General features: G+C 43.9%; 7 protein-coding genes across 7 annotated transcripts; 1 reads left to right on the top strand and 6 right to left on the bottom strand.

Moving 5' to 3' along the window:
* Positions 1–321: 321 nt before the first annotated feature.
* On the bottom strand, positions 322–1585 carry O0I10_009265 (uncharacterized protein; the record flags this gene model as incomplete). The annotated part of the gene is made up of 5 exons (XM_058489260.1): positions 322–949; positions 1012–1076; positions 1136–1240; positions 1300–1377; positions 1436–1585. The coding sequence occupies 5 exons, from the start codon at positions 1583–1585 to the stop codon at positions 322–324; spliced, it is 1026 nt and encodes a 341-aa protein (XP_058339971.1).
* A 191-nt stretch (positions 1586–1776) lies between these two features.
* O0I10_009264 (uncharacterized protein) lies at positions 1777–2022 on the bottom strand (the record flags this gene model as incomplete). Its single annotated transcript, XM_058489259.1, has 1 exon — positions 1777–2022. The coding sequence occupies one exon, from the start codon at positions 2020–2022 to the stop codon at positions 1777–1779; it is 246 nt and encodes an 81-aa protein (XP_058339970.1).
* Positions 2023–2601: 579 nt separating this feature from the next.
* On the bottom strand, positions 2602–3165 carry O0I10_009263 (uncharacterized protein; the record flags this gene model as incomplete). The annotated part of the gene is made up of 1 exon (XM_058489258.1): positions 2602–3165. One exon carries the CDS (start codon positions 3163–3165, stop codon positions 2602–2604), a length of 564 nt encoding a protein of 187 aa, XP_058339969.1.
* A 648-nt stretch (positions 3166–3813) lies between these two features.
* On the bottom strand, positions 3814–4092 carry O0I10_009262 (uncharacterized protein; the record flags this gene model as incomplete). The annotated part of the gene is made up of 1 exon (XM_058489257.1): positions 3814–4092. The coding sequence occupies one exon, from the start codon at positions 4090–4092 to the stop codon at positions 3814–3816; it is 279 nt and encodes a 92-aa protein (XP_058339968.1).
* A 786-nt stretch (positions 4093–4878) lies between these two features.
* On the bottom strand, positions 4879–6336 carry O0I10_009261 (uncharacterized protein; the record flags this gene model as incomplete). Its single annotated transcript, XM_058489256.1, has 1 exon — positions 4879–6336. The coding sequence occupies one exon, from the start codon at positions 6334–6336 to the stop codon at positions 4879–4881; it is 1458 nt and encodes a 485-aa protein (XP_058339967.1).
* Positions 6337–7810: 1474 nt separating this feature from the next.
* O0I10_009260 (uncharacterized protein) lies at positions 7811–10097 on the bottom strand (the record flags this gene model as incomplete). Its single annotated transcript, XM_058489255.1, has 5 exons — positions 7811–8460; positions 8524–9135; positions 9208–9396; positions 9452–9659; positions 9720–10097. 5 exons carry the CDS (start codon positions 10095–10097, stop codon positions 7811–7813), a joined length of 2037 nt encoding a protein of 678 aa, XP_058339966.1.
* A 488-nt stretch (positions 10098–10585) lies between these two features.
* On the top strand, positions 10586–13493 carry O0I10_009259 (uncharacterized protein; the record flags this gene model as incomplete). The annotated part of the gene is made up of 3 exons (XM_058489254.1): positions 10586–11300; positions 11383–12089; positions 12150–13493. 3 exons carry the CDS (start codon positions 10586–10588, stop codon positions 13491–13493), a joined length of 2766 nt encoding a protein of 921 aa, XP_058339965.1.
* Between the last annotated feature and the right edge of the window lie 101 nt (positions 13494–13594).

Genomic DNA, 13594 nt, shown 5'->3' with positions numbered 1-13594 from the left:
CCCCCGCACCAAAAGCATCTCTTGAATAAACATGTATTTTTATTTGTATATATACAATGGCATTAAGCAGCTTTACATAAACGTATGCATCGCCATTTGGCACACAAACATGAAACTGCTTATATAGATCAATGGCAGTATGTCAATATTGTTAGAGCGCATTAGGAACCTTATCCATTAAACCTAATCTTTTGCTTCGGCAGATGCAATCACAAAGAAAAACCCCCACCTTCAACATTGTACATACACGATGAAACCTCTTCCCATGATTAAAAATCCTTTTCTATTACAATACACGTAAATAAATAATACATTGCCAATTCAAGTACGCCAAATCCATGCGAAAAGGGCGAGTGACGCGAGACATGCCCACCAAAGAATCGTAGTACCAGGTGATGTATGAGCATTCCATAGCAAGAAAGCGTCTGTGCCATTGTCAATGTATCGTGGATCAGGTTCAAAGCCCATTGGAAAGTTTGCGGGTTTCCATAGAGTCGCTTCCCATAGCTGTGATGTATTGCCCCATACACAGTGATCAAGCGCGGTGACACCGGTATTATTGGGAGTGAATGTAAACACGTAGCTGGCCTGTGGATAGATACACCGTGGCTTCATATTCCATAAATGCGCTGCCGATACAATGTAAAACTGATTTGAGCCCGAGTTTTGATTCTTTTTGCGATTGGGCTTGACAATGTCACCCTCCACGTGATTCTCGGCCGTATCAGGATCAAAACGTACATTCGTCCACTTTGGCGTCTCGCTTGGATCGTAGCGCATAAATAACCATTGTTGTTTATCTTGACGAATGGCTTCGTACGTATTCTCATAGCGTCGTTCAAGGCGTTTTTCCAAAGGATGTGGATCGGATGCATTGTACACGCCATGGAAACCAGGGTATATGTCAAAATCAAGGTCGTTGCGCGTGATGTTATCCACCTCGCATTGCCTATACCGTCCTCCATTTTCAGCATTAGTATCCATGCATTTCACCCAACCGATATTACTTACCACATCACGGCAGCATCGTCTAATCCTCGAAGATGATCCCAACGGGTGGATATACATTTGTCATACTATCCTCTGGATTAGATAAAGGATCATCATCATCATCATCATCAATACCTCGACCTACTTTGACTGCATTCAAATGATGGATGCTGTAATTCTTGTCACCATGCCATTTGACGGTCCACATGGTGCCATTAAAGGCTGTTGCATTGGCGCTATCTGCACGTGCCTATCGTATCCATGTTATTTGACATTGTCGATGCGTATCATTGTTGCCCTTCTCATTACCGGCACTATCTGGTTCCCTGAATCGATAAACTGTAGATATTGGCCTGTCTCCACATGTCGAAATGTGTAATAGCCGGTCTAGAGTAATAGGTGAACGATCCAATGCATGCGAATGGGGATAGTGTATTGTACATACAGGAATGTGTGTCGAGTTTTCAATAATCTGAGGACCCGTAATGTGTGCGAGTGGATAGGTACCTTCTCCACCTTCGACAGCTGAAGCGGTCTTAATGAGAACAGCAAGATGCAATAATAAAAGGAATGGAATGGAGGAGGAGGAGAGCATGCAAAAGTGGTAGTATATGAAAAGGAAAAGATGAAGAGTTGCACAAGATTTCTCGGCAGCATGTGCCCACTTAATTTAGCTCCACCACCACACCACCACTACTACTGCTACTAATTACATCACCATGGCAACCGATGTACGTGCGTACACACAAGGATGAATTTATTGCGCTTGGGCATATAAACATGCTTTTACAACTTGGCATCAGCTACAACACCGATCTGCATGGGAAGGCCAACTTTTTGCATCACAGAGGGGCTATGGAATTGAGCGAACTTTTTCGATGCGTCCTTGCCAGCCATCTTGACAAGCACCTTTTTGCCACCAGGGTGCTCGTTAACAAAGTTGGTAACATCAAACACCTTGCCGTCGATAATAATCCAAATATCATCAGCCTTGTTATGCTCAGCAACTTGTTCACTGGTGTAGGTCTTCATTTTGGATATCAAGAGTTGGGGGGAATGGAGGAGAAAGATAATGCAGTAAACGAAGAAAGAAAGGGTGTTGCTGCTGCTATTCGTCCCCCACGTCAAATACCACCCGGCCAATTTCAGTCTCAGATCGTGTATACTCATGTTGCCAATGCGTAAGCACAATTAGGCCTTTACCTCAATAAAAACATGTCAAGGTGATGCATGAGGATGGGTTCATTTGTGTACAGTCTTCGAATCCATGCACACTACAGCTGTATGAAAGGTGAACCATCACATTTCTCACGATGATTATTATTGGAGATCAAGTAAAGAAGCACGCACCAGCATAAGGTGGCATGTTAAATGTTACATGGATATTAATTTTTGGATGGCTGGCAATCATTGTATGCTGTAAACATGGTGACCCTCATTTTGTGTCAAAGTGCATGTCGTATCTTCTACAAAGGTTGATACAGCCACCGTGCTGCTGCTACTGCTGCTGCGGTAGCCATCACAATCATTATTACATCATAGCTAATCATTGATGGTACTATATCACCTTGGCGACAAGTCATGTCAAAAAGCGCGTGAGAAACAAATACTTTATTGGTCGCCTAGCATAAATCTGTTGGAAGGATCATGTGACGATTCTCGACTATTCGACTGCATCAGCTCATGTCTCAGCTCATCGGCGTGTGAACAACCGTGAGCGTGAGGATCCAACCCAGGAAATAAACCAGTGACAGCTTCAGCAAATGCCGATGGTGAAGATGTACGTTGTTGTTGTTGAGAAGGAGTAGCGGCTGGTGAGGGTGGTGCTTCGGTTGAAGAACGTTGTGAGGGTGAAGTTGCTGTTGCTGTTGCTGCTGCTGCTGCTGGTTCACTGCTACGACGACGTTGTACGGCTCTTTTATCGCGTGCTTCTTTGACAGCATCCTTGACGAAGCCTGCGACATCTTTTACATAGCCCACCACACCTAATTGTTCAGGCGATAGACTATGGCTTGCCAATTTGCTTCGATCCTTTTCTTCTTGAGTCATCAAGTCTTCACGAGGAATGGTGTGCGTGTGATCGTAAGGTCTTTGTTCGGGTGCCAATGCCATTTGCACAGGCAAATGTTCAGGCATTATATCATCGTTTGCTTGATCATTATCAGGTATCGCCATGGGTGAACCAGGTTGCATCTTGTTTTGTGATAAAAGGGAGAAAGAAGTGTAGTTGTCGGGTGATAGCGGACCATTGTCGTTTTTGCATAACAGACCCCCGCTCAAAAGGAAATTTGTCATACCACTTTTATACACACACACACACATACGCACCCTATACATACATCACCCACTCAATCAAGCCTTTTATCACATCACTTTTTACACTCAATGACTTGGATCTAGAAACGAAATGGCGTGGTTGAATTCAATGCGTTAACAAACAGTTGCCATGATGTTCTTCCATTCACCATGGTCGTTTTTGCTCAGCCCACCAATGACATCCAAGCTCGTACAAAAGACAATGGGTCTCGCCACGTGGCGATTGTGGCCAGTATTTGGGATTAAGCGAAACTCATCTGTCGTACGACCAGCAGTGCAAGTGTTGAGTCAAAAAAGTCAAGACAGGTGATCCATGATTGTGCAACGATGAGAAAAAACAAATTCTTTTGAAGAGTAAACTATGAGTTATATGCTACAAAGGGCGGTTGATGAATGGGTGTAGATAGATAAAGAGAATCAATGCTACAAATCTTTCTTCTAATGGTGGTGGGATCTTTGGGGTATGCTATGTTGTGTATGTGTCTACAGCTCATCAGAGTATTAATGTTATTGTGTGGAAACGTATGCTGGATGTGGTGCATCAGGTAAGCTCTCCACCACAGCATTACGACGTCGAAGAGCGTAAACGGGAAGATCGATGGTATCGCCGTCATACAAGGTCAAGGTGGCTGTTGCATGAGGTGTGTGTTGAAGCCATTGATTTACGGAAGCAATAGAAAGCGACTCGGTGGCAGATGCAAGTAGTGTGCCATTGTTATCATGGATGGTGTATCCATCAACGGGTGTGCAAGGATGAATAGAGGGAGAATTGCTATAGTCGGCCATGTTGTGTTGAAAAAGAGTAAAGAAAGGAAAGATTATTAAGGGGGGAGAAAAAGGAACCAAGCGATGCATTGTTTAAAAAGAATGAAATCGGACTCTGTGTGGCTTTTTCTTTTCTCGCTCACACTCACACCATGGTTCATGCGTTGCGTTGCTCAAGTTTTACCATTTTAGCACAAGGTCACCTGTTTCAACTCACTCTTCCCCAAAGTCCAATAACGTCATTGCTTTGCTACAAAAATGGGTGGGACGATAAGCGGTGCAGCATGTCAAGTGCTGGCTGGGCTTGTATCTCAACAAGCTCAGCAGCATATTAAAAGAGGTATGTGACGGATCCATATGTATGCATGCAAAACATCGAGCTGTGTTTTGTTTGGTGCAACCCAGGTGACCAATCGACCAAACATGTCTCGAGCGTGTTTGTGTATATGTCCAAACAAAGACCACAACATGGACAATGAGAAAATTGCAGCCATTCTTTATTCAAAAAAGCCAAGAATAAACGATCTACTTTGCTCGAGTAAGATGATAGGATTCGTTTCCTTTTTAGCATTTACATACCAGATTAGCAATGACACGGACTTGCCACCATTTAGAGATGACTTGTGTTCCCTTGCCGATCTCCCTCCCAAAAGTCATCCCATTGGTACAATACATGACACATCACCAATCAGCGATTTCTCCATCCTGGAACCTGCATAAACATGATCGGATGAATAGTTTTCTTTTATTGTTTGGGGGATATGATACATTCAAGTTAAATTTTTAGATACAGTGAATGTGGAAGATTTAGTTAAGCGTGAATAAGGAGGATGATGCGTCTTGGTTGTTGTCATTGTCATTATTATCGTATAGAGATGGCAAGCGGTGGTGGTAGTGACGAACAAAATGTTGATCAAGATTGAAGCTATTGTTGGCAGTGGTGGAGCGACAAATGGTAGCGCAACGGGCAATGTCGAGCCAAAAGAGGGAAAATAAGGATGCATCATTTGCAAGTTCAATAATACGCATAGCGTCTGTGCGATCGTAAGCAACACCGAGACAAATTTCAGTAATGTTGGGTAAGGATTGAAGTAGGTGAAGGACAGCGTTAGGAGATACATCAGGTTCAAGTCCACTGATATTGAGAACCTTCAAGCATGATTGGGAGGTGTCAATGGTATCATCAATCCAAGGAGCAAGGGCACGTTCAGTGAGAAGACGACATCCAGAAATATCAAGCAAGCGTAAATGAGGACAATGCAAGATGAATGTTTGAATAACTTGATCAGTGACGGCAAATTGATGGACCAGGGCAAGATGCTCGAGTACTCGACAATGTTTGGCTAGTTGCATAAATCCATTCTCGGCTACAAGATTGCATTCGCTCAAATCGAGATGTACAAGTGTATCCGCTATTGCTGGTGCTAATAATTGCAAAGGTTCGGCAGTGAGTGTTGCAACGTCTCGCATACGTAAACGGCTCAAACGACCCATTGTGGTAGTGGTTGGCCTTGTAGAAAGAGCTGTACAGAAAAGACGTAATCGATCAGCTGAAAGTGGATCCGCACAATGTTCGAGACCAAGATCATCAAGTTGACGACACTGTTGGATTGATTGTAGCACGCGATCACTGATATCTGTAAGCCGTATACAACGTAAAGTATCGGCATGCCGTTCAATGACTGTAGCAAGTGTATCATGTGCAATCTTTCCACAACCATAAAGAACAAGTGTCTCAAGGCGAGGTGACATTACCAATAAGGGTCGAATGGCTTCTGTGGATAAGCAATAACATAGAGAAAGATCGACATGACGTAAACGTGGTGCACTGGTAAGGATTTGACGCACAGCATGATCTTGAGCGGCTGCATAAGAGAGATCGAGTCTCGTAAGGCGTGGAAATTGAAAGACATCGAAAAAGTGTCTTTCCAAAGGCTGTAAATCCTTGTCGTATGGGCACCATCCAAAATGCGTGACGAATTGACGATATTCATAAAAAGATGCTCGTTTACTGCCATGTCGCCCTTCCAAAGCTTGCCTGATTCGACGTAGTGTTAGATGGGTCCTTGGTTGCAGTGTTCGCCAAATCCTTCCACACGCGGCATCAAATAATACCCGGCAAGTGAATGCCACAGCAAGTAGATCTTCAGGGTCAATGAGATCAACCACCAGATGGGCAATCTCGGGAATGAGGAGTGGGCAACAAGGAGGAGAAGAGGCTGTTGCTGCTGCTGCTGCTGTTGTTGTTGTGTAAAGGGTTGTCATGAAAGAACGCTTGGCCTTGGAGCACTCGAATATCGGCACCCATGGAAAGCTCGAGGCTAAAAAGGATTGTCGTGCGTGTCCACAGAATAAAGAAAAACAAGTGAAAAAGGTAACTTGTTGCTGCTCCAAAAAATGAGGGGTGGAAAAGAGAGAGTCGTCCCCTGCTGTATCACCCACACTGCATATCCACTTTTACACATACACAAACTATCATACTTTGAGCCCTATCATTCACTACAACTATTAACCTCACCACCATCCCTTCCATCATCATCATCATCACCATTACCACCATAACAACAGCATAGATACATCCTTTCATTAACATTGTCCATCGTCTGAATAATACATCAAGAGCCACCCACCACATGATCCTCCTCTTTTGATGCATCTGGTGCACCCACCACTTTCCGAGATCGTCCCTTGTCAATCCCCCACTTTAGAGTTTAACGACATTATCGTAACAACAACTACTGCTCACTCTCTCACACATGGCTTACACAATCCTTTGTCATCCTCCATCATATGCTCACGTATGCGGTGACAGCAATCAATTCGATGATGCTAAGTACCCCTTCGTTTATGCGTATTGGGCCCTCATAGATAACCATGTAGTGGAAGTATGCTATGTAAAATCAGTGATTGTGTGTGTACATAATGCTATTCGTCATTGTAGTCATTTGAGTCACCTGGATTCGTCATTACCACCACCGCTATGGGTATCGCTGCAGGTATTTGGCATTAGCCAAGTCGAACTCATTGATCATGCGCGTGACAAGCTCGTAGATAGCTTAGAAGATATGCCATGTTAATAAAACTTTGGTGCAAAGTACTTTCTATAATGGTGGAATTGCTTGGCTTAAAAGGACAACGACATTGCTGTACATCACATTACCCCATCATAAGAGAAAGATAAACTTGGGTACTGTATTCGATATTCTTCTATCAAGCTACTGTTATCATCATCCAATGATAACCACGTTACTACTTTTGCTGCTGTTAGTAGCGTTTGATGAGTAATCCATACGAAGGATTTATTATAACGATGGCTTTGGTTGCCATGGCATTTATGCAATTACGGTCGTGCTAGCGTAGTATACACGATACATGGGGATGTAGTTTTATAACGCCTCGTAGTTTTATATGATGCACACTCGCTGTTTGAAGCGCTGTTTGGGGGGTCTTTATGCAATTGAAGATGTGGTAACACAGGCTCTAAGAGATGAATAAGCTCTTTCTCGGTACCCTGCAGATAAAAAGCCCTCATTGCGTTTGTTATCAACACCTTATATCAAAAGATTGTGTATTGAGAAATTGCTCTTTTTACTACTGCAACAAAAATCGGTATAGCATCGTTCATTATATGTACTCTGAAAAAAGGATTGGAATTGGGGTCATAATATTAAAAAGGAGAGGTCTACCAAGGTATATAGGGAAAAGCATGTAATAGAATAAAAAGGGAAAAAGAGAGCCATTATTCACGGCCTAGATCAGCATAGCACTTGTCACAGACACGGTGATGCTGTGAAGCCAACACTTGTAGTGATTCGAATGGACCTGTGGGATCTTGAAGAATCTCGGATGGGTTGAGATAGGTACGTGAAGAAGAGCATTTATCGCAAACAACGAGACCACAACGACGACAATGATGACGACGATTGATCAAGCCAAATCGACGTGCACAACGACGACATTCTTTGACGTTGACATCAGGTTCCCAATTGTACGCACGTGGTCCACTTTTTTGGTCAAATGGCAAGTTGGGTGACACTTCGGAACTGCTACCACCGAAATCCATATCCAATGCCATGGTGGTTGAGGCGATGGTTGCTTCGATGCGCTCTGATGTTGGTAAAGCACTATCTCGACTCCAGGGATTGGTATCCAAATCATTGGCCGATTGCACAAAGCCATCCTCCTCATCTTCCTGCGTGCTGTTATTGTCACTGTTGCGTTTGATGAATCCTAATTCACGAGCCAGCTCCGCATTGTGATGCACCGGTGCGACTGGGGTTGAGAGTTGAGCTCCTAATTGTGCGATACGGGTATTGAGAGCATCGATACGAGCAGTAAAAGCAGTGACCAAGATTGTTGCTTGATGCTTTCGATGTTGATTGCTATCAGCTATAAGCATGGTTTGTTAATAACATGATAATAGCCTTTTTGACACATTCCGCCGCTACGTACCTTTCATCCCTGAAAGTAATTGTTGCACCGCTTCTTCGTATACACGTAACTCGCGTGTTAACTCCTGTGGTGTCTTGACAGCATCCTTGTTGTTGTTGCTGTTGCTATCTTCAATGGCATTTTGAACAAGATCTTCGGCTTGTTGTACATAATCCCGTTGCCATGCACCTTGACCTTCTTGAATAAGACGTCCTTTTGCCAAATCCATTCTTCGTTTCATCACACGCACCCATCGTCTTCGACGCACCCATCCATAACCACCTGTAGGTGCCACTGGTGTCCACCGCTCATCAGGCTCATTGAATGATCTTGCATATTGCCATCCAGATGTTGGATCCACGCGAGGGTCGCTATAGTCGACTTGCCAATCCGTCAACCAAAACCACTTTGATTCCTCACTTTCGGATGATCTTGGTAGCATCACTTTGTCCTTTGTAGTTGGCTCTCCTGATGGATGACGTGACCATGGTCCTCGTTGATCATGTTTGGAAGAATTGGGACTGAATTGGGGCCGAGAAAGACCAAGTAATGATGAGGAGCGTTGATTTTCATGCAAAATCACCATGACAGTAACATGGAAATCATAAAGATCATAAGTGGATCCTCCTGGATCTACATACACACACACACACACAAAGTTAGGATGATATCCCATCCACACGTATGCATATAGAATAGACTTACTTTGCGTATGCCACCACTTGTTTTCTGCTTTTTGTAGCATTTCACAAATGTACGCTTCTCCTGATTCACCCGAGGCAGCACTGACATCATAAGCAGCTTCCTGAAAATTGTTCTTGATCAAGGGATTGGCATCCGCTTCCTCCAGCAAATATTCAACCACAGACACATGCCCCTTGGATGCTGCATTGACTATAATAACATGATATGAATACCAATAGCATCCTTTTGAAAAGACTCTACTTACCCAAAGGTGTATGTCCAGTCTTATTTTGCACATCCACACGCGCTCCTCGTTCCACCAGCATTCGTACGATAGGCAAGTTGCCTCTTGAGCATGCATTATGCAAGGCTGTCCAGCCATCCTTGTCCTTGTGATGAAGATTGGCCTTCTTCAACAGTAGATATTGCACCACATGAAAGTAACCACCATACGATGCCTTCAATAAAGGTGTCTAATAGCATACGACTTGTGTAAGTAATGATGCGTCTTCCTATATGGATATGAGCCTCACCTCTCCTTCATGGTCACGGATATCGACATCGGCACCATACTCCTCGATAAGACAACGTACGATCTCGTGATTGCCGCGAGATGCAGCAAAGTGGATAGGACGAAGACCCGTGGAGGCTTGCATTTCGTTGGCGGCATTGGGATGGAGAGCAAGGATTTGCTTGAAGAGGGCAAGATTTCCAGAAGCAGCGATGGCATGCAAGGTTTTCTGGCGCTTTAAAGTTGCCGGTGCGACATGTTTAACAGGAGGAGGAGGCTGTTGTGTTGGAGCCGGTGGATTGATAGGCAACTTGATGAATTTGTTGTGAACATCGCCATAGTACTTGTGGCGTTCACCAGGCACTGGAGGGGTGCAAAAGTCGAGAACAGTGGTTGTCATGAATAAGGGACGACGGAACCGGCTGGCTGCATGTGAGAGCGGATCTACATCGATTCTTTTTTACCACCAGCAACCAGCAACAGCAGCAGAAGCAGCAGCTTGTTGCATGTGTCACGCTGCACAAGGTGAGACCCTATCTTAAACTCACATCATCATCCTCCCACTATAGTGTATCTCTTGATAATATTGTCTATTAGTATCTTGTATATTATTGGGATGATGATAGCAATCATAGTTGATAGGATGATAAAGATGTTCATTTATCATGGAATACATGCTTTCTCCACGTGAGTACCCATGGTCGGTTGGACAAGCGGGAAGTGACAGGATCTGCGCTACGATGCCCTACCTTTTTGTTCCTGGTGGAGAACGAAAGTACAAAACCTAAGATAGTGTTGGTGGGTAAGAAAGGTTCATTCCTATTCTCTCTCTCTCTCTCTCTTTCTTCCTTCTTTCACCCGCTTTCTTGCTTTTCTTCTTTGTGCACCATGGCAGGCACATCGGTATTATCCCTTCCTCCTGATCAGGATCATCATTGTTTGGATATCCCTTTACATTACAACCTTAAGACAGACCCTGCACCATCTCTTCAACAACAGCAGCAGCAGCCGTCTTCGGTCTTGCCGACATCCGATACTACAACAACAACAAGCGTGGGTGGCCTTGACATCATTAATGAACATGACGAAGATGAACAAGACCATGACACTGTTAGACAGCAATATGAAAACATGACCTATGATGATCTATCACGCCGCATGAGTGAAAACTACAAGCAACTCTCATCCATCCTAGGCAATATTGGCTCCGGCATAAAGGAACCACCGACACGGAACAACAGCGACGACGATAACAGCCAAATTCCCAACACAGCAACAACAACAACAGCAACCCCCGCCGCCGACCAAGCTAGGGAGGATGACAACAACGATCTTGAAGATGATGATACCCTTATCCATAGAACTGATTTGGATGATGCAACCAAGCGACGTAAAATGACAAAGTTGTTTTGTCGTGCAGCCACTACTGGGGACGTGGATAAGGTTACTCAGTGGCTAGAAGAGCCCTATCGACCTTTTATTGATATTGATGCACGCGATGAGGATGGCACCACTCCATTGATCTATGCTGCATGTTTTGGTAAAACGACCATTGCTCAAGCACTCTTGAATGCAGGCGCAAAGACCGATGTTCAGGATTCTTGTAAGTGATTGATCCATTCGTGTATGTATGTATGACAAAAGAAATTATTGCTTATATTGTGTGTGTATGTGTCTCTCTATAGATGGATGGTCAGCTCTCATGTGGGCCACCAATAATAACCAAGAAGGCATTGTAAAACTACTCTTGGAGAATGGTGCCTCATCCAACACCCGATCAGCCAAAGGTCGTACGGTCTTTGATTTCCTCAACACAGACAACCAAAAGATTGTTGAAATCCTCGCAACCAACCCACGCGATAGCATGTCTTCCACCTCAAGCATTATGGGCCGTAAAGCGGGTAGCTTATCTTCAACTACATCATCCAATGCTGATGATTGCGATTTTTATTTCCAATCCACCCCTGAAGCCTATGATACATTTATGGCAGAAGAAGCGGATCGTCGTCGCAAGTTGCTTGAGACAGCAATGGCCTTGGCAGATGGTCACAACGTGAATGACTTGGATCATGATTTCTCTGAACATATGGATGATGGGGCTTATGAAGGCGAAGATGACGATAACGACGACGATGATGATTTTGAAAACAATGAATTCCAATGGGATCGATGCTTGCCTGATCAAATGTTTGTGTTTGGTGCCGACAGCTTGCAGTATATTCTTGATACCGTGATCACCAACATTCAGCTCCCTGTACAATCTCGTCAAGAGATTTGTGTTCCTTCCAATGTTATCTTTCTCAGTGCTCGTTTTGCTCATTACTTCTCAAGCGATGATTTGCTTCAAGAGGTGATGAATGGTGCTATGGAACGTATCAGCAAGACAATCAAGGTACGATAAACAAAGAATGCTTTTATGTTTTTTTTCTTCCTTTGCTAACGAAAATTATAGGCCAATGCTCGCAATGTGCATATCTTATCCTTCTGGATCACCAATGCTACACAACTTTTATACTATCTCAAGAAGGATGCAGGTCTTGTCACTGCTACAGCTGAGCATCAGCTGCGTATCTCGGAGCTGATTTCTGAAATTTACGGCATGATTGTATCGGATACCGAACGTCGTCTTATCAAGATCCTTCCTCGTGCCATGCTTCACTATGAGCAAATACCTGGCATGGAAGATGTTAATTTTGCTGATGATTGGCAACGTTTCTTTAGAAGAAGTACACGACGATCGGTGATGATTCCAACGGATGGTGGGATGGCTGTTCAAATGAAAAGAAGCACCAGTACAGGCACTACTGCTACAGCTGCAGCTCTTTCAGCAACCAAAGATGACAACGACACGTGCACGATCATTTCTCCGCAATCGGTTACCAGCTTGTTGACATCCACTCTTTATGTCTTGCAATCATATGATGTGCATCCTACCATCATCATTCAAGCGCTTGCCCAATTCTTCCATTACATGTCATGTGAGCTTTTCAATCGTATTCTCACCAACAAAAAGTTATTGTGTCGATCCAAGGCTTTGCAAATACGCATGAATTTATCTCACGTGGAAGATTGGATCACCCAAGAGCATTTACCTTCAAGCCTTGCAAGCTACCTTGAGCCTACCACCCACTTGTTACAATTGCTACAATGCTTGACTCAGCTGCCTGATCTTGTCAGCTTTATCCACACGGCCAAGAAATTCGATTCCATCAATGCACTCCAAATCAAGCGCTGCGTTACCAATTATCGCTATGAAGTCAATGAACCACGTTTGCCAGATGAAATTGAAAAGTATGCATTACAAATTGCTGAAGACACAATGCGATACAAGCAAGCCCGATCACTCGAGATGGTTAGACGAAGGAGGAGTTTATCCATGTCGCGTAGTCAAAGCCTTTCCATGCAACGCTCTCGTTCACGACGCAATAGCGTATCGAGTTTTGTGGGATCTCTCATATCCACTGTAGGCATCACTACTTCAGCTTCCTTGCCACCCACATCGCTACCCTCTTCACCTACTGAGGAAAAAGAACAAGAAGAACACAAGGATATGGTGGATGAACCCGCTGAAGTGGATGAAGAAGATAAGGCAATTGAAGAAACCAGAGATACCAAGTTTATGTTGCCATTCTCTGTTCCCACCACAGCACATATGGTGAGCATCAATGGATGGGCTCCTGATAGTGCCAAAGGCGAAGAACGATTGGTGACACCTATCATCCCAGATGAATGGATGGAGAAATTGGATAATGCTGCTGCTCCTTGTACTGCAGCTGAGAAGGAAGACAGCGAGTAGTAGTAGTGTATGTGTGTATATATTAAACAACCTTTTGAATGATGGATCATGTTTATTGCTGAAAGATGAGATGAATGAATGGGAGGATAAGAAGGAGGGGG

This window comes from Lichtheimia ornata, assembly GCF_029851405.1.
Source record: "Lichtheimia ornata isolate CBS 291.66 chromosome Unknown scaffold00053, whole genome shotgun sequence".
NCBI classification, from domain to species: domain Eukaryota; kingdom Fungi; phylum Mucoromycota; class Mucoromycetes; order Mucorales; family Lichtheimiaceae; genus Lichtheimia; species Lichtheimia ornata.
This window is presented reverse-complemented; position numbering and strand designations above follow the sequence as displayed.